The 22,509-nt window shown below is 46.8% G+C and overlaps 1 protein-coding gene across 38 annotated transcripts in view; it reads right to left on the bottom strand.

Annotated features, from left to right (window-relative positions):
* The window catches only part of GRAMD1B (GRAM domain containing 1B), a 227,563-nt gene that overhangs the window by 88,964 nt on the left and 116,090 nt on the right, over positions 1 to 22,509 (bottom strand). For 4 of the 38 annotated variants that reach the window (XM_070273843.1, XM_070273840.1, XM_070273837.1 and 1 more), the window contains exon 3: positions 12,658 to 12,725. The exons of 25 other annotated variants lie outside the window; for them this stretch is intronic. In XM_070273843.1, the coding sequence (XP_070129944.1) occupies positions 12,658 to 12,719 (62 nt within the window). In that variant the 5' untranslated portion in view covers positions 12,720 to 12,725. Of the gene's footprint in view, positions 1 to 3,243; positions 4,264 to 12,657; positions 12,726 to 17,596; positions 17,641 to 18,238; positions 18,378 to 22,509 lie in introns of those variants that run through there. 9 more of the 38 variants (XM_070273845.1, XM_070273844.1, XM_070273846.1 and 6 more) reach the window with 7 other exon arrangements.

Genomic DNA, 22,509 nt, shown 5'->3' with positions numbered 1-22,509 from the left:
ACCATCCCGGGATAACCTCGGAACTCCATGAGGCGTGGTGTTAGTGCTGTACAAAGAAGAGCCTCTACTTACCTAACACTGTCCAGCCTTCAAATCCCTACTCAAGTGCCACTTAGTCTAAGAAGCTTCCCTGCTACCCCAGCTGAAGTGAAATCCAGGCTCTGACTTTCCAGAGTGCTTGTTGTTCACTGCACGTATGTGTCCCTTAGCATTCAATGACTTATTTTGTAGGTTTTGTTTCTGTGTGTGGAGGAGCTTGGGTCTCATTCTATCTGTGAGGTTGCCAGTCCGTAGAAGGAGAGGCAATGTCTTTTACATTTTTTAACCCCCACAGGGCTGTGAAAATGATGACTTGGTCAACATTTGTAGAATGAAGGGATGGATGAACAACGGATGCATAGACCTTGACCCTGCTCTCTGGGACAGTAGGGCTAACACAGACACACTTTGCTGCGGGAGTCACAAAACTGAAATAACAGTCAAGCAATAAAAGTTTGCACCCTGTATTTTTCACTAACTAGTTGCATAAATTTAGTCAAAACCCTTCACCACTCTGTACCTCAGCTTCTCTAGCTCTCAAGTGGAGATACCAGCCACTTTATGGGACTACAGTAAGGATCGAATGAGATAATTCATTTCCGTACACTTTTAAAAGTCTAATTAACTAACCAAATAAATAGAAGGCAGAGAAACAGCAGAACAGAATAAAAGCCAGTGTATAGTATGGTGTTACGTACAGAGGAAAGTGCGCTACAGAAGAGCAATTGCAGACAGATGAATGACTGGGGGAAATTACCTGCAAATCCAATGCCTGATTCCTAGTGCCCTCAAGCAGGTTACTTAACCTCTCTGTGTCTCGGTTTCCTTGCTCTGTAAAATGGGATCTTAATCATAATGCTGGAAAAACAACGTGATGGAGCACATTCAGAGGGCATAATATGGTGCTTGATGCACGGTAAGCGCTCAGTAAATGTTAGTTGCCATTATTATTATCAGCATTATCAGCATTTTTTATATCACTAGCACACAGCAGGCATTCCAGAAATGTTTCTAGAAATGATTCAAACATTAGACAGCTAATTAACTCCATCCTCTTTATCCAGGACAAGGTAGCCAATTTTTTTGGTTATCTTGTTTCTACCAGTCTTCCTGTTGGGGTAGTAAAGAGGTCCCTGACACAAGATTCCACCAAGGGGAGCCACATTTCAAGCCCACTCACTCACAACACAACTACAAGGTTAGGCCTCTGGGCCAAAAGAGACGAATATATCTGTACCTAACGAGACGGTGAATCACTGGATCTAACAGTATCCAGACAGACACAATGACAAAATTTCCCCATCCTTCTAACATTTTATTTGGCTGAAAAAGGACAAGGTTACTCCAATTACAGTTGCCATCTTAACATCATTCTGTTGAAATGCATCAAGAGATAGTCAAGGCAGATTTTTAAAAGCAAACCCTGCATGTCCCTCAGGGACGAGCCGGAGTGGAAAAGAGCCTTCTGTGTCAAAGTGATGCCTCATCCTGAACGAGAGCCAAGCAGCCCTCAGTCCCCAACTGGGTGTCCTGACAGCAGGCCATGGAGGGACGCTGAGCGATTTCTGACGATGAGCCCAGTGTCCCCGCTCTCCCAGCAGCACCTGGGGTCTCTTGGGTGGCCTCACCCAAGGTAAGCCCAGCTCGGCTCTGCTGAGGAACAAAGGTGCAGCTTTGGACCCTGACTCGGCCTGAAATTCCCAGTGACAACAGACCCTCTCTGCTAATGGCTTCCAACCCAGAAGGAACAGGGAACGTGGCCCCAAGAGAACAAGGGCAGGGAGGACACCGTAGCACCTCCACCTCCCTTTCTCAAACTCAAATCGCACGAGAGTTCCACATAAGAGGGAGTGACACCAAATCTTGAGGGGAAGCAGCTACAGGCTGGGTGGTCCCTGATGCTTACTACTAAGCCTGAATCTCAGGTTCTTAAGAGTTAAGCTTGCAGGAACTAAGCTCCTCCCTTGCCCCTCTGTAAAGTACCTTTTCAACGCCCACTGAAGGATCCTCTTGCCTGAAGGGGGAGGGCTGGACTAGACTAATTCCATCAGGGTTCAACCTAGGGTAGGGGTTTCTGGAGAGCCAGATGTGGCCAAGAGCCAGGCTGGGACCCCATGCTTTAAACTGCGCAATACCTGCCCCCAACTCTGAAAAATCAACCTCCAATCCAGAGAGACAACCTACCACCGGCCCCAACCTTGGACTGCTGACTCAAGGAAGACAGGACACACTTCTGGAGGGAGCTCTCCCAAGCTCCTTCTCCTCCTCCCACCCTCCACTGTCTTCAGGGAGAGAAAGCTCCATCCCCAGTCCAAGGAGCCTTTCTCCTCTAAGCTGCACACGCCACCCTGCAGGGAGTACTGGATCTCTGGTACGACAAAGTTTTCCAAGCAAAATTTCCAGTTTCTCAACCAGATAAAAAGCCAATTCACCCACCCATCTGATTCAAAGGAAAAGAGGGAGAGGTTAAGAATTTCATATTTAAAATGGGAGGTAAAAATATTCCGACTGCTTCTGCAGCTTCAATATAGCTACCCTACACTGCAAGCAAGAGGCGGCTTTACTATCGCAACATTAAGCCCAGGAAGAGGCACCCGCAAAGCCCCCAGGTGTGTGTGTGCAGTGGGCGTGGGAGTGGGGGCGGTCCACTCTCCTTCGGACGCCAGGCATGCTAGAGGTTGGAGCCTGGCCCCTCATGACTCCCTCCTCAGAGAGAAGCTTCTAAGAGGTCGGAGACTACCACGGAAGGTGAGGGTGCCCCAATGAGCCGGGTGAGAAGGGCCCTTCAGGACGTCCGGCTGGGTCGGGAGGGTATAACTGCAGCACCAGCCTGATGCAGACACACAGGACCTCGTGAAAGGATCTTTCCCGATGAAGTGCCCTCAGTGCGCACCACCCCTCAGCCCTCTCAAAGTTGGACTCTTTCAGCTGCAGTTTGATTCTCTCCACAACCCCCCAACTTCCACAAAACCCCTCCCCCAGGAAGATGCTGGCAGAAAACACTGCAGTGCAGAAGCTGGGGTGAGCCACAGAGGGTAACCCAACTTTGTAGAGAGTGTGGCCCCCATCTTAACCCCTTGATACCCGTCTAGGGAGACGGGCCTGTGCGAAGGAGACCTCTTGAGGATGCTGAGGTGCTGGGAGGAACACAGGGTTGAAGAAAGATAACGGAAGAGCAAGGTGGCTTATCCCTCCTCCACTTACCAGGATAGCTTGAATCCTTTCATTAGTACAGTCACGATAATCCACTGACCGTGTCCTTAGCATCCCCGTTACAGCTCCGGAGGTCCCAGGACATATTTGAAAAGATGACGAAGTCCCCAAAGAACAGAATCCCATGTAATGTGACTTGAACTCAGAAAGAGAAAGAAGAGAGAGAGAGAGAAAGAGCAAGCCAGAAGAACTGATGCCTTCCCTTCTTCCCCCTTTCCCAGCCCAGAGCTGGGCTGGGAGGCGAAGGACAGCTTCTGCAAATCCAGCCCGGGGCTAGAGCTGCCTGCCCGAGCTGCTGCTGCCACTGCCAGTTTCTGATGGAGATGGGTAATGCTGGCAAGGCTGCAAAACAAGCCCTGGAGTTGCTGTCAACAGGCAGGCAGGCCGGCCACCCACCCACCCTCACCTCACGCCGGCTCAGAGCAGCCTTGGGGAAAGAACCCAAGGAGAGCCCAGGAGGAGAGCAAAAACCTAGCAGAACCTGCACCTCTCTTCCCCCAGGCGGCAGCTCCCGCAGCTCCATATAATCTCCTAATCAATGCAGTACCCAAGCAAAGCACTGCCAGCCACTTCCGCCCATTTAAAGACACAGCACATGTTTTGTCCCAGGACGGGACAGAAAGTCAGGGAGAGGGTGAGTGGGGAATGTGGTCTCAGAGAAGGGGGAGGAGAGGGTCAGAAATACCTGAAGATGAGCACTGGCATGGGCATCCACCAAAAGGTTAAAATGCCCCACCCCTAGCCGGGAGGGGAGCCTTGACCCCGGGCCCTCCGCGAAGCAAACCTCAAAGCAAACCTTGGGAATCCAAGCTGCACAGACCTGAAAGGCCGGTTGCTGAGTGCCTAGGTGTCCGAAGGCAGCGAGCAGCACGAGACCACCTTAAATAGAATGCTCACCCTCTCCCCAGCAAGGCGGGGCGAGCAGGGCTGGCTGCAGATCCTGAGCAGTTCACAGCACACAGAACACACAGTTCTCTTCCCCTGCTGGGGAAATTGCCTTGCCGAGACTTCTGGGGCGCGTGGTGAGGCAGCAACTTACGGTGGCCCAGCAGCGCCCCCAGTCACCTGGGGCCAGGGATCCTTTTAAGGTGGCTACAAAGGCCTGGTGTAGGATTTAAACAGCATCTCATCACCAACACAGGGCTCCAAGAAGATTCAGACCAAGCACACCATCCAGTGAGGGGGGACTGAGATTTTCAACTTCAGTGGGAACATTCAATTCATGGGAGTCAGGGAAAGGCCCCTCTTAAAATCCTTCAAGCTGGGCCCCAGTACTTCCACCCCCAAAAACTTCCCTAGCTGTGTGAGTCCTTTTTGTCCTCCCCTAGATTACTGACTATCTGAGTCAGTAATGCAGATGGGTGAGAGCGAACAAAGATGAGATTAATTACGAAATAGCAACCTTCAACTGAACCGGAATAAGCCTTTACCCTGTAACTTGCCCCAAAGCAATCTACAGACATCCATATGTGTTGCATGTATATCATCTATACGTGACCTTCTAAAGCAATGCTCTTAAGAAAAACTGGAGTGCAGGTCCCCGTTGATAACACTCATTGTAATTACTTATTATCTGTCTTCCTCTTTTTTCATGGTAAACTCCATGAAGACAGGGACTATGTATCTTATTCAGCTCAGTCTCCCGCTGACTAGGAGGGCTTGCGTACAGTAGGGGTACCATAAGCAAGTGTTTAATGGAAATGACCTTATTCAAACCGAACTAAAACACTGCAGTCTCTCTCCAGTGTCCAGATGGACCAGCAGAAACACTCTTTAAGGCATCCTGAGCTTTCAAAGATGTACTCCCAAAGCAGCCCTAGGCTATGAGATTTCCTTCCATCCACAGCCCTCATGCCAGACAACACTGAAACGCTTTCAAGACTTCTGAATACATTTGCGATTATGTTTTTAAAGCTCCTTGAGCCTGGACTCAGGCCACACTGTCAGGACAGGTATTGCAGGTGCAACAGATTCCAGAAGTGCACAGAATTCTCCTTTATGACGCAGATAATTTACTCGAGGGGCCGCCCACGACATATGACCCAGCCCCTAGACAAATGCCACTTCGAGGGTTCCAGGTAAATGAGAATATTCTCCTCCTGCTCCACCAACTGCTCTGATCACAGGTAACACCTAAGACCTGGATCAAGGCTTTCCAAGTATCACACTAGAAACACATTATTACAGTGTTAAAATTCTTTAACTTTTACTCTTTTTTTTTCAACTCTCCTTAGCAACTATTAATAAGAATTTTTTTTATTTTACATAGTTGTATATATTTTAGTTGTGGGTCCTTCTAGTTGTGGTAAGTTAATAAGAATTTATTAAGGGCTTATTATGTCAGGCATCGTGCTAAGCATTTTACATGCATTATCTCACTTAATCCCACATCTATACTATGAAGTAGTAACTATCATTATTTTTCAGATAATGCAGCTAAAGAGTATAAGGGGTGCAGTGTCTTGATTTGCCTAACGCCAAACAGCCAACAAGCTGCAAGCTTGGGATTTGGATGCAGACATGTCCAACTCCAAACCCACTCTCTTAATAACAATGGATGCTTATAAAACAATCTTCTCTATCAGACAGGCTGATTTATAAGGCCTCACATGCTCCCAGGACAAAAAGAATCCAGGCAACAGGTAAAAAAGAGACTCAATCAAGCGAGCTGCTTCTTTCTGTTGCTGATGAGTTAGCTGGCTGGAGTGTCAATGTGTGTATGTGAGGGATGCCACCACGGAAGGAACAAAGGAGAGCCTGGTGGGTTCGAGACAATCGTCTGCCTCGGATTCCCCTTGACTCTTTCTTGTTTCTGAACCCAGGGAACCCAGCTCCATTTTTGTGGTCCATAAAGAAAATTTCAAATTATGATCCAAACATGGCTTTAACGAGCCACGGGATCACTGTCTCTCCCTGAAGTAAATTAAAAAAACAAGACCAAGCAACATGAAGAAACATTTCTCATTTCCTGTATTTTCCCTCTTCTATCTTCTCATAGAGGGCAGTCTGTTTTGTACAGTTTGAAAAGTCCCCTGACCTGTAAGAGTAATTCCAGATTACTCTTGGGGTGGAAACGCAGAGTAACGATCAGGCAGGTGCATTCTGATTCTCTTGCTCCTGCCGGACTCTGCAATCCGGCTGGTCCTTGATATTCCTATTTCAGGAAGGGCAACAATTTTTAGACAAAACTAAATTCCAAAGACTGCAATTCCTGGCAATACGGCAGACTAGATATCCTGATGGACCTTCCTGCTGAAACCAACTAAAAATGCTGAATAAAATAAAACATTTAGATAGAAAAAAAAAGAAATTCTTTTAAAATGTTTGATAAGTTATCAACACAGTAAGGAATATTTAGAGGCTACAAACTTGGTAAGGGCAGAAACCCAGAAAAGGAAGGAAAGCCTTGTGGATGAGTGGTCTAGAGAGGGCGTTTGCAGAAGCTGTGAAGCTGGCCTGCGGTTTTCATGGCCTCACAGAACACAGCTGACAAGAGACAACAACGTCCCAGCCCACTAATGCGACAGGTGTAAGAGGAGACCTCCTCATGAGGTGGGCCTGCTGGCTGTGCCCTCACCCGAAGACGGAACTTGAAAGAAACTCACAAATGCTGCTGAGGAACTAAAAGGACAACTCCCTGTCTTAAGCCTCGGCAGTGAATGGAGGAGGAAAAACAATCTCCCCTGATAAATCACAATTACAAACGGATCCTCACACAGATTGTTGCCTGAGAGTTCCCAAACAATTCACAAAAAACAACGGCCAGAAAGCAGAAGACTGATAAATTCAACCACAGTAAAATTAAGAATATCTGATCATCCAAACTGATCATAAAGAGGGGGAAAAGACAAGGCTCTTCTGGGAGAAGATATTTGCAACACATGTAATTGAAAAAGGAACTGTTCACAGAATTTATTAAAATCATACAAGTCAATAAGAAAAAGACAAATTATTTGAATAAGCACTTTCAGAAGAGCAAATGATCAATAAATATATACAAAGGTGCTCAACCTCAATAGTACTCAGGAAAATGCAAATTTAAACTCCAATGAGGTGCCACCTCATACCCATCTGATTGACAAAAACTAAAAAGTCTAACAAAATCAAGGTTGGAAAGGAGCTAATGGAAGTGCATGTTGGTTCGATTATCTAAGAAAACTATTTGGTATTATTTAGTAAAGTTGAAGAACTGAATCCCCTAACACCTAACAGTTCTATCTCACATCAGGAGATGTACAAGAGAAACTTCAGACAGCATTATATGTAACAACATGGTTTGCAGAAACAAACCAAAAAACCTGGAAACAAAACAAATGTCTACCAACAGCAGAAAGGATAAATAACTGTGGTATTTTCTTAAAGGGGGATAATACACAGCAATAGCACACAGAAATTTTATAAATTACTGACACATGCAAGAAAGTGGACGAATCTCAGAAACAATCTTAAACAGAGGAAGCAAATCAATGAAAGATGCTTACAGTATGATTCCATGTATATACAGCTATAGAACAAACACATAAGACAGATAAATACTTTAAATCCATAAAGATACAGAATATCTGACATTCTATCTGTATAGATAGATATTCTGTGTCTATAACATGGAAAATCAAGGAAACGACAGACTGAACATTCAGAAAGGTGGTCACCTCTGAAGGGTGGGGAAGACAATGGGGTCAGCAGGATAGGTAAGAAGTTTGTTGTTTCTTCTTTCTATGTACTTTACACATATTTAATGTTTTATAAATAATCTTTGTATCTATTCAGTATTTAGCAAAAAAAATTTATAAGTAATTAGAAAACAACTGATACCAATCTTCTCCTTTGGGATTTTGTGAACAAACTTGATGAAAGGGCAGGATGGTGGTAGGGGAGGGATCAACTATGACAATGTTTTGTGTTATCTGCATTTTCAAAAACCTAAGTTCAAAAAATTGGCCTTCCCAGGCTTATGGATATTCAAAAGTTTGTTGTGTTTACAAGATGTGATTAACCTAAGATTGGTTTGTATGACTCCAAGCTTCTTGCTACAAGAGTTTCTTCCAAACTTACTGGGTTTGGAATGAAGGTTGGGAAAGCTCCTTTCTGAATTTACCTGCTTTGGCTTTCTCTTGGCGTCCTACGAGCCTTAAGGTCTCACCCAGCCCGGTACTGTTCCTTTCCTAATCCAACAAAAACACGAGTGGTGTTTCTTGCCTCATCCGTAAGTAGGGACTAGAATGGTGAGAGAGGTCTTTCAGCCACAGCATACTGCTCGTGATCTCATAAGCAGACACCCAAGGCCCCCAGCCAAGGGAAACCTGGAAGCTGTGGACCCACAGGAGAATTCAGACTTTCTGACTCTCACTTTCCCATCAGTGGCTCTTTCCACCACTAGAAGCTCATGCCTCCTCATGACCTTGGGAAGTCACTGGGAGCAAATCTGGAGCAGAAAATAGACTGTCGCCATGCTCCCTGAGGCTCTCCTTCTATCTCAGGTTCTTGGATCCTGTGCTGCTCTCCCTCTGTCCCTCCTCCGGAGGAGAGGAGAGCTGCCGCAGTACCAGGGCAGGGCTGCATGCCTCTAGGAGCTGGCGAAACTGGGGCAGAGCAGCGCTGCAGTCACACGTTGGGGAATCAAAGCTCCAAGTCAGGCAGGGGAGTGGTCAGGCGCTCAGAGTGTTATATTTAAGGAGCATTTTGGAGGTCAGGAAGCTAGCGAGAGAGAAGCAGTGGAGGAGGGAGCGCCTCCTAAACACTCTATTTCAACAAGCCTCCTCCTGGTCTTCCAGCCAGAATGCTCTTCCAAATTCCAAACTGCAGTCAATAGAGCCTGTGTGAGTGGACGGCAGATGGCCAGAGCTGCGCCGATCAGGTGCTCCCCACCACTTCCCTGTCCCCTCCTACCCCCCTCCCCACCCTCTGCCACTATTAGTCATTGGCTCTGGGGTGACAGTGTGGGCTGCAGGCATTGGCCTTGCCTTCTGGTCTGTTCATCTGTGTCAGCTCCCAGCCGGGAGCCTCCGAGCCCGCCCCTCCCCTCCTACGTTGGGACCTGCGCACACCCCTGCCTTCCAGCCCCACCGTCCAGTCCACGGTAGGGAGGGAGGGCGGGCCGCACAGGCCACAGGGCAGCAGACGTGGAGAGGCTTGTGTGGTGAGCAAGCAGGGTTCTGTTCATTTCAAGAATGTTTCCTTCTGCCTCTATGACCCCAGGGATTCACTTAAGGTACTGGAGTTAAAAAATGGAAAATGGACAGACTTGCCTCCCTCCCTCATCCTTCTTTGCCCCTCCTTCACAATCTGCTAATCCAGAATGTTCCTTCAGGCAACCAACAGGATGGGTAAGGTCAAGCTCCAGTTGGCTTCATCCCGCCCCTAGTTGCTTCACCAACACAGTTGACTGGAGAGAGAGGAAGACAGGATGGAGGCGGCCAGCGGCTTCCACAGATGGGTATCTGTCTATGCTGGAATTTAAAGCAGTCTCCCATACATTATGACATGTGATTCTCACAACAACCCAGTGAGGTATTACCAAACCACGTCTCACAGAGGAAGAAACTGAGGACCAGGGAGGTCTAGCTCTCTTCCCACTACTAGTAGCTTCTCCTACCCACAAGACAGGTGGTAGTTCGTGAGAAGAGGAAAAGCCAACAGGTAAAGCCCTGTGCCTGGGTTCCACAAACACCGCAGCCCTTACCTCACTCCAACCTAGGAACTCTCCTTCTTACCAGGCCAGGATGGAATTACCTCCTTTGCTCACCTCAGTGCTGAACCCAGCTAAGTGCTCTCTCTCCCTCTGTTGAGGCAGTCCAGGACATCCCTTCTCCAGGGAGACTTCCTGGCTTGATGAAAGGAGACAAGAGTTTCCTTGGCCCTGCCTTGTCTGGCAATGGAAATCCCAAAGAGGACTCTCTCTCTCCATCCTACTTTCCCCTTCGTCTCTAAAATCGCTCCCAGGCTTCCTGAACACCCGACCGCCTGACTCGCTGCTGGTTTATCTGTATGTCTCCCTCATTAGCGTGTCCTGCATCACAACTCTTTCTACTGCTAGACAGAAGGGCAGCCCCTAGGAGGCAAACGCCCTCCTGTCAGGAAAGATGCACACACCTCAGAGAAACCCCACCAACCAGGAGAGGGGAACGCTGCCTGACTTCATTCATGCTAATTATGTGCATAACAAAAGAAAATCTCTCTACTGCCAGATGGAAGAAACAAGGCAGATTTCTAATTACCCGCCCCGCTCCTCCTGGTTTATTCTCGGGAGAAATCCAGGGTGACTGATGGTGTCAGGGACCCTGGAGGGTGCTTATAAACTCAGGTTCTCTCGGGGAGGGAGCACCCATACACCCACAGCCAACTGCTGCATGCTCTCCACCCACCACACGGAGACTTCTCCTTTCCCAACTAAGTTACACATGAGAATTACCGTTAACAAACAGATGAATTGAGTGTTCGCTCATTTGAACAGTGAAAGTCTCCTGGCCAAGGACACGACAAGAATCTCTTGTTGGCAGAGAAACTGCCTGCTGATAGGACAAGTCTACAAAGACCGCATTCTTAATGACACGGGCCTGACACTAGTCCCAGAGGTGTGTACTGTGGTCTAGCACAGGGACTCTGGAATCAGACTTGAGTTCAAATCCATATTTAACAACTGAGTAACCTTGAGCAAGTTACTTCATTTCTCTAACCCTCGGCTCCATCTACAAAAAGCTGATGATGGGGGCCAGCCCAGTGGTATAGTGGTCAACTTCGTGCACTCTGCTTCAGCAGCCCAGGGTTCACAGATTCGACTCCTGGGCGCAGACCTACACGCCACTCATCAAGCCATGCTGTGGCAGCATCCCACGTATAAAACAGTGGGGCGCTCAGTGACAATCTTCCTCAAGCAAAAAGAGGAAGATTGACAACGAATGTTAGCTCAGGGCCAATCTTCCTCACCAAAACAATATAAATAAATAAATAAAACAGTGATGATGGAAAACTACTCAGCCAACAAAAACAACAAAATCATACCATTTGCAACAATACGGATGGACCCTGAGGGTATTATGCTAAGCGCAATAAGCCAGACGGAAAAAGACAACCACCACATGATTTCACTCACATGTGGATGATAAATAAAAACATGGATAAAGAGAACAGATTAGTGGTTAACAAAGAGGAGGGGACTGGGAAGAGCAAAAGGGGTAAAGGGGCATATATATATATATGGTGATGGATAAAAACTAAACTATTGGGGGTGAGCATAATGCAGTCTATACAGAAACTGATAAATCATAATGTACACCTGAAATTACACAATGGTATAAGCCAATATGACCTCAATAAAATAATTAAATTAAAAAAAGAAAAAAAGGTAATGATGACCACAACCATAAGGTTGTTAGGAGGAGTCAATGACACAACACACGGCATAGTATTGAGCAGGTGCCAACACATTTTAACAGTTATTATGACTATTCCCAACCAGCGTCCACAGACCACCACTACCCTACGGCTAGACCCAGTCTCCATTTCTATGGTTCCTGATCTAATTTTTTTCTCCTTTACCTAAACAAAGTTTCTAATTTTTCCTATTTTGTTGGGGATATTTTTGTATTTTTATTTTGTGATATTTGGGTTAGATCAGTCAGCTATTTACTTATTCAACAACAATTACACTTCTCAAGTGCCTAATACGTTCATGACGGAGGCAAATCATGATGATGTTTCAAGGGTAAATCCAGCATCCTCCTTGATCTCTGAAAGTTTACAGTCAAACAAGGAAAATAAGACATGGGCACTAAGTAGTTACGATAAGTAATTCTAACGTAAAGTTTGAAGCAGTGCGTCCCGTAAGAGAGGCACAGACAAGCAGAAGGACAGAGCACTTCTGTTTTCCAAAATGAACACAGGTTTGTAATCATTATGCCAATTTTTCAATCAACGAACGAGTAATGGTGAATATTCTCAGCTAATCTATACTAAGCCTGCCTGTGATAATTATTTCTTAATTAGTCTGTTCTTAACACAAAAGAGTTAGCCAGAAAAAGGATCCAATATTTGTCATCATCCTTTACAGAGACAAGAACTTCCTATTTGCATGACAGGTGTCCAGAAATAGTGCCTTCGGAACATATTGCTACCGTCACTGCCAATAAATACAGGTTTATCTGGATGGAGCAGACTGCATCTAATGGGTTGGATTTTGAAGTTTCATTTCCTACCATCAGCACATGTTCTCATCAGTGCCTTAAGGTTGAAAAAAGAGTGCTCAAACATGTTTAAGGCCTCCATACGTACCATATTCTCAACATCACAACAAACAGGAGACTGGCATAATCATGAGTGAACCTAAGAGCTCAGGTTCCATCTGTCTTGTGACCAGAGGTACTCAGTAAATGCACCTGTATCCTTCCACGCTAAGCCACAAGCTACCTTTGATGGTTCAGGGGCACCCACGTGCTGATGTGTACCATGACGTTTTTATGTGGATCCATGGACAACTGAAAAAAATAAGGGCAACGTGCTAAGTTTCAAAAAGCTAAAAATACTGAATTTTTAATTTTCGATACCACATCCTTTTAAATTTTTGCGTTAAAACACTCTAAATATAAATGATGGTGGCAGTAGTTTTATTTTTTAGTTCTGTTTTGTTACCTTTTACAGGCAAAATAAATATCTGGCAATTCTGTGTCAGTCCACCAACTTTTTTCAGTTTCTCTATAAAATCCACAAGTTCAGACTCCCCTGTGAAGAGGGCTTCTCAGTTCTAAGAGCTCACGTTCCACTACAAGAGGAGCCTCCCCTCTTAGCCGCTGTGAGGGGGATCTGAAAAGCTTCTCCAATAATTCCCTTGTCCTCAGGGTGCCATCTGGGTTACAGATGTTCCTAATCTAGTCTCCTTTTGAGATGTAATTGACGTATAACATTATATTAGTTTCAGGTGTGCAACATAATGATTCAATACAGGTACATATTGCAAAATGATCACCATGATTAAGTCTTATAGTTAACACTCATCCCCACCCACCGTTTCAAGTTTTTTTCCTTATGATGACATAATCTAGTCTTGAATGCTTTAACAATGCCTTGGAGCTCTGCCTGTGCCTCCCAAATAGATATATACCACTGTTACCACTCCCCTAACCTCAGACGCAAATTTCTAATTGTTCTCGAACACCTTCACCTAGATGTCTCCTGGGCATCTCCGAGCCAGCATGAACAAGTGAGACTCCTTACTGTCCTCCTTCTGAGTCTGACCTCCTGTGCCTATCTCAATAAATGGCACGACCAACTACCAAGTCACCGAGTCAGACACCTGGAATTCATCCTACGTTCCTCCTCTTCCACCTCCCATTTAATTAGGCATAAAGTCATGTCAATTCCAGCTCCCTAAGTCTCACAAGAGTTTGTTTCCTGCTATCAGTTTTCACTGCCTTTCAATTCTCATCTTTAGGTTTGCCATTGTTCTCACCCTCCCCTACTCTTTCGTTCATTCACCAAATATTTATTGAGCATCTATCATACAGCAAGTAATAGGCTAGATTCTAGTGGTTTTGTGACTTAAAAAGCAAAAATACAAACCCTGTCCTTAAAAAACTTATAGTCTATGGGGCCAACGCCATGGTGTAGTGGTTAAGTTTCATGCGCTCTGCTTTGGCAGCCTGGGTTCACGGGTTTGGATCCCAGGTGCAGCCTACACCACTCATCAGCCATGTTGTGGCGGCGACCCACATATAAGTGGAGGAGGATTGGCAGAGATGTTAACTCAGGGTTAATCTTCCTCAGCAAAGAAAAAAAAATGTATAGTCTAGTAGGGGAAGACAGATATGTAAAAAAAATGTCAGAGATGAAGCAAAACGAGGCAATTATCAGTTATTTGTCTACCTTATAGCCAGAGAGCACTTTTCAGAGCCAATCTGATGATATCTTAAAATCCTTCAATTATTCCCAGTATTGACATAATCTTAGTACTGTCATGTATGTCAATTCTTGCTCTTGTCTCCAGTTTCATCATTGCCTCCTGTTTCCACATGCACCCAACACTGCAATCATGTCAAACTCCTTATAGTGACCTGGGCTTTTCCACATACAAGCTGTCTCCTCCTCCTGCCTAGCTACTCTTCAGTGAACATCTATGGCATGCCAGGCATTTTACCTACGTTGTCTCATTTCATCCCCCCAACAATCCTGCAGGGCCGATGGTATCACCCTCACTTACAGATGAAGAAACTGACACTAGGAAAAGCCACAATAACTCACTCAAGTTGGCAAAGCCAGAAAGTAGCAGTGCCAGCATTTGAGCCCAAATACGTACAACTCCAAATCACAAGCAGACCACCTCTCTTCTCTTGTCCACTTGATAAACTCCCACCCGCGCTTCAGGTTGCAGGTCAAATGTCACTTCCTTTAAAGAGCCCTCATGCCTGCCCAGGCAACATCAAACAGTTCTTTGTGCTTCTCTGTTGACCTGCACTTCTGTGACAACCCTCACTACCTTCTGCCATCATAATTTGTTTACTCATCTGTCTCCCCCAAGAACGCAAGAGCAACTGCGCACAGTGGCCGTATGCTAGCCACTGAAACCCCCACACTGAACCCTCTGCTGGCCTTTAATTGGCATTTAATAAACATTCATGGAATTAATCGATTAATGAATGCTTACCAACCTCTGTTCTCAAGGTTGAAATAGAAACTCTCAGAACACAATTTATCATCTACGTATCTTAACAAGTCATGTCGGGACATCAGATGGCCCCAGTTGGAAATCACAACCTTAAAAAAAAAAAAAGAGGAGAACCCCAGTGATGCAACAACAGGGCCCCAAAGCCCAGGTTCCAGGAGCTGAAGTCAGGCTCCAAAAACTCCCGTCCATGAACTGAGCACAGTATGGACAGGCAGTGGTCATCAAGACTGACCACACCCCCACCCAAAAGCTATCTCACTCTGGGATAACTGGACCCCATACATTGGGGTCTAAGGAAAATGCGGGGAACAGTACCTCAGAAATAAAAGGAGAAAGGCTAAGCTAAGGTGGATGCATTTACATGTATTTAGACATCAAAAAAATAATATCCAAACCATGTAAATGACTTACCAATAAGTCACAATACGAACTTTCACTCAGCAGTTCCGCTGCTTTTACACATTCTCAGATATTCAGTACGGCAGCCATAACATACAGGTTCTCTATGTATCTGGGCTGCAAAATGCAAACAGGCTCTCCAAGGGAGCATCTTGATCAGTGAAAGGTTCTCCAAATTTTTGAGTTATAAGCCTTCTGAAGATCTGAGGAGAGCCATGGATACTCTCCCCAGAAAAATGCCCAGAGATACAAAGTTCTGCCTACAGAGGAGAGAGGCTCAAGGACTCTCTTCTCAAGTCCATCCTAGGACCTTAATGGTTCTGGGCCCAGACCGAAAACTTCCTGAACTAAACTCCCTCCAAAAGGTTTGGGCTGCAGAAAGTTGAAGAAAAAGATCACACTGCTTGGGTGAAATGGCATCTGTTTCCATGACCAATCAGGTTCCCTCTTGTGGTCAAGGTCCTGAAAGTAAATGGCAGTCTCAGGAATGGTCCAGCTCCAGGTCTAATTAGATAATCTGCAACCTGGACTACGGGATGGCAGGGCCTAAGAAAAATAAAGCGGTCTCTGTTTCTACGTCCATATGCAAATGCAAACATAAACACATCTCCAAACTCCAAACTGCCAAGTAACTGCCCAATCCCCCAACTACACCTTGCCCAGAGCATCCCCCCCTGCAACCGCCACCCCTGCAGAGCCAGCTGGTTGATCTCAACCCCTTACAACTTCAAGAGCTAGTGGACTAGGAGGTTTGTAAGTGGTAAGCCTGGCAAGAGATGCCACTTGACATCACGCAGCATTACAGCCAGACGGCAAACTGCTTGGAGCAAATTGTTTTGGATCCAAACATACTTGCAGATGCCTGCTCCCATGGCTGCCACTGCACACTGCCAAGAGGGTACAGCACCTTGCACCATCCATGCTCAAAGAGCATACGCAAATTTTAGTGGAAGGAGGGAAAACAGAGGGGAAGAGGGACCGAGGAGGGAGTCCAGGACGCCCGTTCTCATTTAGTTTTGCTCTCCCTAGCTCCTTTCTGCAGAGAAAATGAAGTATTTGACAGATCTAAGCTAGTTAAAACAACAGATGCAGGTAATTTTCACGACTGTGCAAACTAGAGGATGAAAGCCCAGAGAGGTTAAGTAACTTGGATCAGATCACACAGCATGTGGGGGTGGGAGAAAGGAGCCAAAAACCCAGTTCTGTGATTCCCAGAGACTTGTCCTAACCATTTTAACACGTTGCTGCCTGGAGCACTATTGCTGCTTAGGTCTCCTACCTCATTCTCTCTTCCACACACACATTGGGTACCCAACCTGCTCCAGAAGTCTGAGCCTCGTCCAGTCTTCCATCTCGGAGAGAAAGGAGACCCTGCCATCTGGCCAAAATGGAAGGTCCCCAAACCAAGAGCTGAGATACTCTCGAAGGACTACAGGTCTCTCCCTGCACACAGGGGCTGGGGTTGGGGCTTACAGCCTAGGCCTCCTTAGATTCCCCATCCACTCTCCATGGCTCAAGCTCCTTGTTTGGAAAAATGCACAGAAAAACAAATTTCAGATTGCAAGCAGGATTGGGGAGAGATTAGAAACCTATCTCAGGAACGCCCTCTAGCGTGCCTACAGGGTCCATGCAACAGAGCACCCGGGCAGCACCATTCCCTAGAGGTGCCCGAACCCGCACTTCCATTGGGGCATCAGATGAGCGGTGGGAGGGGACAACAGCAGCATCTCCCACTTAGAGACAAACTCCTCGCCAATCCCAAGGCCAACATCTGCTGCAGGATGAGAGGCAGTCTCTGCTCTTAAGACTGTCCAGCCCACATTGACCCCACCCATTCCTTATACAACAGGCAGAGGGAAAAGAGAAGCAGAGAGAAGATGAAAAGGAAGTGTGGAGATGACACAAATGGATTAAGAAAGCTTGGCAATGCTGGGAAGAGGAAGAGGAGGGAGAGAGAGAGAGAAAAAAGGAGAGGGATGACAGGATAAAAATAAAACAAGGCAGAGCTAAAGAGAAAGAGAAACACATAAGTCAGCCCAGCTACAGACCCCCCACCTGCTCAGACTTGTAGGCACATAAAGGCAAGGAGTGTGCTTTGTGGGGCCCAGCCCTTCCTCCCCTCTCCTGATGTCCTCATGCTCACGTCATTTCCCTCCGCTCTGACACAGCCCCTGGATGCTCAGGAGCGGTGGGCTGAGGGAGAGGAGGGGAGAGAAAAGTGAACCAAAGGCAGAACTTGCCGAGCGAAGCCACTTACGCACAGTGCGGCCGGCAGCATTTCCATCCTACCTTTGCTGTCGCCATGTCAGCCGGCTCCATGGTCTCTGCTTGGCCTAAGGAGCAGCGGCACCATCCAGAGAGAAAAGGCAGAGTCACAAACGTCCACCCAGAAAGAACAAACCACCCCTCTGGAAGGTCGGGGAAAATAAGAGACCTCTTTCTATTCTCTGGCCCCCTGGGACCTCCTCTGCTGGGGGGAGAGGAAAGAGCCTTAGGGTCTGCAGCAAGTTGGGAGGCCTGCCCGTGTTCCCACAGATGCCCATATCAGGCTGAGTCAGGGGGCATCTCCCCTTGCCTGGTCCTTCTTCCCAGGAGGATGGTCTCACCAGGGCTCCCCCTGCTGGGGGAGAGCACGCAGAGATGGAGGCCCTCCCATCACCCAGCCAACTGGTACCCACAGGTCAGGAAGAGGGGAGCATGTGGGAAGAGGCCAGCTGGCGGGAGCTGAGCAAGTGCTGGGGGTAGCAGGAAGGGAGAAGGCTAGGGGTTGGGGGGGGGGGGCGGGTGTGAGAACCTCAAGAAAAAGGTGCAGGCACTCAGATGGAGGCAGAAGGTGCTGTGCAAGGAGGTGCCGGAGCCACAAAGCCAGAGCTCAGCACGGCAAGGTGGAGAAGGCAGAGGGAGAGGAATTCGCCCGGTGAAGCCACTCACCTTGCAATAACATTCAGACTCACTGAGGCCTACACAGGAGCCAGGAGCGGGCGGTTCACACACCCCCACTCCACTCCCAGAGACTCACAGCCTCTGTCTAAAGGTACATGAGAGCAGCCGGCAGCCGGGCTGGATCTGCAGAGGTCCCTGGCTCTCTCGGAGCAGCCTGATTGGAGGAGCAGGATGACTTCATCCGGCCCCATTCATCACTCTAGGTTTCCTGCCCAGCAGGGACAGGCCGCTCGGCTTGCAGTGACTACAGCTTCCTCTCTGGCCCATTTCACTCAGGCAACCTGGGATAGGCTGTGCCTGTCAGGGGCAGCCAGGGGAGAGGGATCAGAGTGCTTCAAGCCCTAAAGGGAAGAAGGGAACAGGCTGCTCACATTTCTAGGAAAGCGTAAAGCCTCTACTTAAAACACAGTGCTTATATTCACTGGGTGCATTTGCTGGTGCCAGCGCCAGCATAAAAGCAAAAGAGCAACCCCCCTCCTCAAAACCAGCAAAGGACTGAGGTTGTATGCTCTGGGGAACCACTGATCTTCCTGCCACAAAGTTAAATCAAATACATTCCAATCTTTAGAGATATTTCTCTCAATCAGAGAGAATAACCTACGGAAATGCAGAGCAGTATCCTCAAGCATCCCTAAGCACCTCCTTCTTAACATTTTCCCTCTGTCAGCTTCAGCTCTCCCAGCTCTTCTCACGTGCTAACCTGGGCTTGCTGTAAAGGGGCTGATTCCTTCACGCCTATGGTTTCAGACCCACAAAATATAACAGGTGGAAGAGAGCTTAAAGCTTCGGCTCCATTTTACAGATGAGGAAACTAAAGTCCAGAAAAAAAGCAAAAGAGTCAAAGAAAATTCTCCCAGCACTCCTTTTCCAATTCCACGTAGATTTTTCCTCAAAAATGGTGAGATCCTGAGAGAAACGGTGCCCTCTCATTCCCCCCTCCTCTCCCCTACTCCCAATCCAGCCCCTAGAACACAGAAAAGTCCAGCAAAGCAAGGGTTAAACAGAGATTAACATATAAGAGAATAAAAATGAAGGTTCTGATCCTGCGATCACCCATCCATTCCCACCTGCGCTTCCCTGCATCCTTTCCCATTACCCTGCTCCTCCTCCAGCCCGACTTCACAAAGAAACCGTGCCTTCACGTAGAGCAACACAGGAGGAGAGAGTTTTCCAAAAGAACGACGACACCAACAATTCTACCAGTTTATTTTACCAATGACAGCAACAATAACAGTAACAACTCCCATGTGTACAGTGCTCCACAATGTCCAACGCATTTTCAAATCTATTACCTCATTTGATACTCACAGTGGCCCTGTGAGGTTAAGTATTGCTTTCCTCCTTTCAAAGATAGTTAAACTGACATTCGGAGACTTTAAGTGACTTGCCCAAGGTCACATAGTCAGCACAGCAGAGCTAGGACTCAAACCCGTGTTCACCGACTCCAAATGCCTTTCTATTAAACATCATACTAGCAAATCTCCCACCACTTCACTCTTTCCCTCTCAATCTCTCCCACTCCTGCTCCCCATTACTACAGACTCAGAGAAGATAAAACCTTAATTACTTTGATATTTCCCTTCAGGACCCCCCCACTCTTTTTCAAAGATGGCAAATTATAAGAAAATACATTATCAAACATTAGGAAAAAAATCTGGGGCCTTTCTAGAGGTTGGTATACACATTTAGCAAATCTCCTGTGTCCAACGGAAACTACTCTTAAAAAGAATCATCAAAGATGCATTCACGTTCGCTTTATTTAGCAGAAAAGTAGACCAAGACACCTGACCAAATTGGTCAACTATCAAGATTAAAATTAAGGGGGAGAAAAAGAGATGTGTACCCCGCTTCTTGGAGGTACACTATTTTCTAGCCATCATAAACACAGAATACATGACTTCTCCCTTTCCTAGCCCGTCTTACTCTATTAGTTAAGTACTGCAGGTACTTAACAAGATATATTACAAAAAAACCAAAGGTGTGGGGGCTGGGCCACTTCCACATGGCGTCTCTGCTCAGAGGTCGGTAACGTTCCTTCTGGCTATCGCTGTGGCCTGCCGTCCTCTCTGTTCCTGGGCTGATAGTCAAATGTACAAACAGATGGAGAGCAGAAGGCGGGTACCCACAAATGAGGATGTTCTGTTTCATCAAAATCACACAGAAATTGGACCCACGTTAATGGGGCTCCACCCAGTCTCCCGAATGACCAAACACATTTGCCTACTCGGTTCTTAAAGGCATCCAACTGTCACAGAGCCCTGGAGGGTGAGCACAGTGGAGGGGGTTTAGGAGAGCTGCTCAGCCAGGAGAATCCATGTGTATTTTACGAAGCAATTCTTCTGTCTTGAACTCAGGGCAGCAGGAAGAGTGCTATTAACTATGGAACAGACAACCTAGAAGATGGGGCAGGGTGGAAGGTAGGGGATAACGCTAGGCTTTAATGAGACAGGTGAGAAGACGTGTCCCAGAGTTCAAAGACAATTCCAGGAATTGATCCAAATAACTTGGCAGGGGATGGAGAAGGTGTGGTGAGAAGTACAGGCACCCAGTTCCCTGAGGACAGCTCAGAGGCTGGACACTGCACCTGCTTCTTTAGGAAGTGTCTCCTCTACAGCAGCTGCCTTTTGCTGGGAGGGGCTGCCAGGAAACCAAGTAAAGCTGTTTCAGACCCCAGTCAGAGTAACTTCCCCCTGCTGCACTATGGGATATGTAGTTCTCTGAGTAAAGGGCAGGAGCACCACCATATTTGCATTGCTTATAAAAGGTGCAGCCTAATCACTCTGCCTGTCCTGAGACTACAGATGTGGATCAGATGCCTTTGCCAAAAAGTTATAATTCCTGCTGTCTAGAGTCTGAGTGCTGACTGTAAACTGGAAAGATGGCAACGAAACAGGGACGACGCACAGAACGACAGGGGACTAGAAATACGACAGACCTTGAATGGTCACTCAACATCTTCTCTTCTTGTACACAGAAAATGGCAGCTTTTCTCAAGACGAGAAGAGACAGAAAAAGGAGGAGGAAGAGAGAAAGAGAGGGAGAATGAAGGAGAAGAAGGGCAGTGCATGTGTGTTCCTAGGACTGTGTGTGTCTGTGTGGAATGTGACTTCTCATCTCTTTTGCTTGTTAACCATCAACTCTTTGGAGAGGCAGTTGAGCATAACGAAGAGCAGGCCTCTCAAGCCATTCTGCTTAGGTTTGAATTCTGACTCAACCACCCACCATCTGTGTGACCTTGAGCAAGTTACTTAGCCTCTCTGTGCTCCCATTTCTTCATCTGTAAGACAGGGATTGTAATATTCCTCATTTCATAGGCTGCTTTGAAGATTAAATGAGAAGACATGTGTAAAGAGCTTAGAATCATTTCTGGCACACAGTAAACACCACCCAAGTGTTAGGTGCCTTTAAAAAAAAAAAGAAAAAATTCAGTGGTTCACCTCCTGTCTTGCCCTATCCACGAGACCTCTCCCCACAGAGCATGAAATTTTAAGATCTCTGTAGAGCTGATGATGGTAGAGGTTGACTGGACAGAAAACAAACCCCAGCTGCTATTTCAGGCGAATAAACACATTAAAAAAGTGCGGCAAGGGGCCAGCCCAGTGGCATAGTGGTTAAGTTTATACACTCTGCTTTGGCGGCCTAGGGTTCATGGGTTCGAATCCCAGGTGCAGACCTACGCACTGCTCATCAAGCCATGCTGTAGCAGGCATCCCACACACAAAATAGAGGAAGATGGGCACTGATGTTAGCTCAGGGCTAATCTTCCTCAGCAAAAAGAGGAAGACTGGCAACAAATGTTGGCTCAGGGCCAATCTTCCTCACCGCCCCCCCCGTCCCCCCCCCAAAAAAAGTGGGGCAAGACAGTCATTAGAATAAGGAAAAAGTAGAACAGGAGTAACGAAAAGAATGACAACAGGAGACGCTGGCAGGTAAGGCTGAGCGGTGGTGGACGTTAAGGGGGACGTGTAGGGGAGTCTGGGAAAAAAACTGAAGAAAATAAAAGAGTCCAAATGAAAATAAAGAAGGGAAAGAAAGATTCACAAAGAAAATCTGAGAAACTGATCAGGTTGGAAGTGGGAGGAGAAAGGAAACTAAGCAATTAAAAACTCAAAGTGGAAATTTCCACGAGATGATTTGACCGAAGTGTCTGAGAGGAGCTAAGAAACTGTCTGGCATGAGGAAAACTAGAGAGACGGCAGCTCGTACTGCAAAGTTCGAGTCTGAATTGGTCTAGCAAAGCTGAACTGATCTCTGGGAAG

This window comes from Equus caballus, chromosome 7 (genome assembly GCF_041296265.1).
Source record: "Equus caballus isolate H_3958 breed thoroughbred chromosome 7, TB-T2T, whole genome shotgun sequence".
Classification (NCBI taxonomy): Eukaryota; Metazoa; Chordata; class Mammalia; order Perissodactyla; family Equidae; genus Equus; species Equus caballus.
Note: the sequence above shows the minus strand (reverse complement) of the source record. Positions and strands in the feature narration are given on the sequence as shown.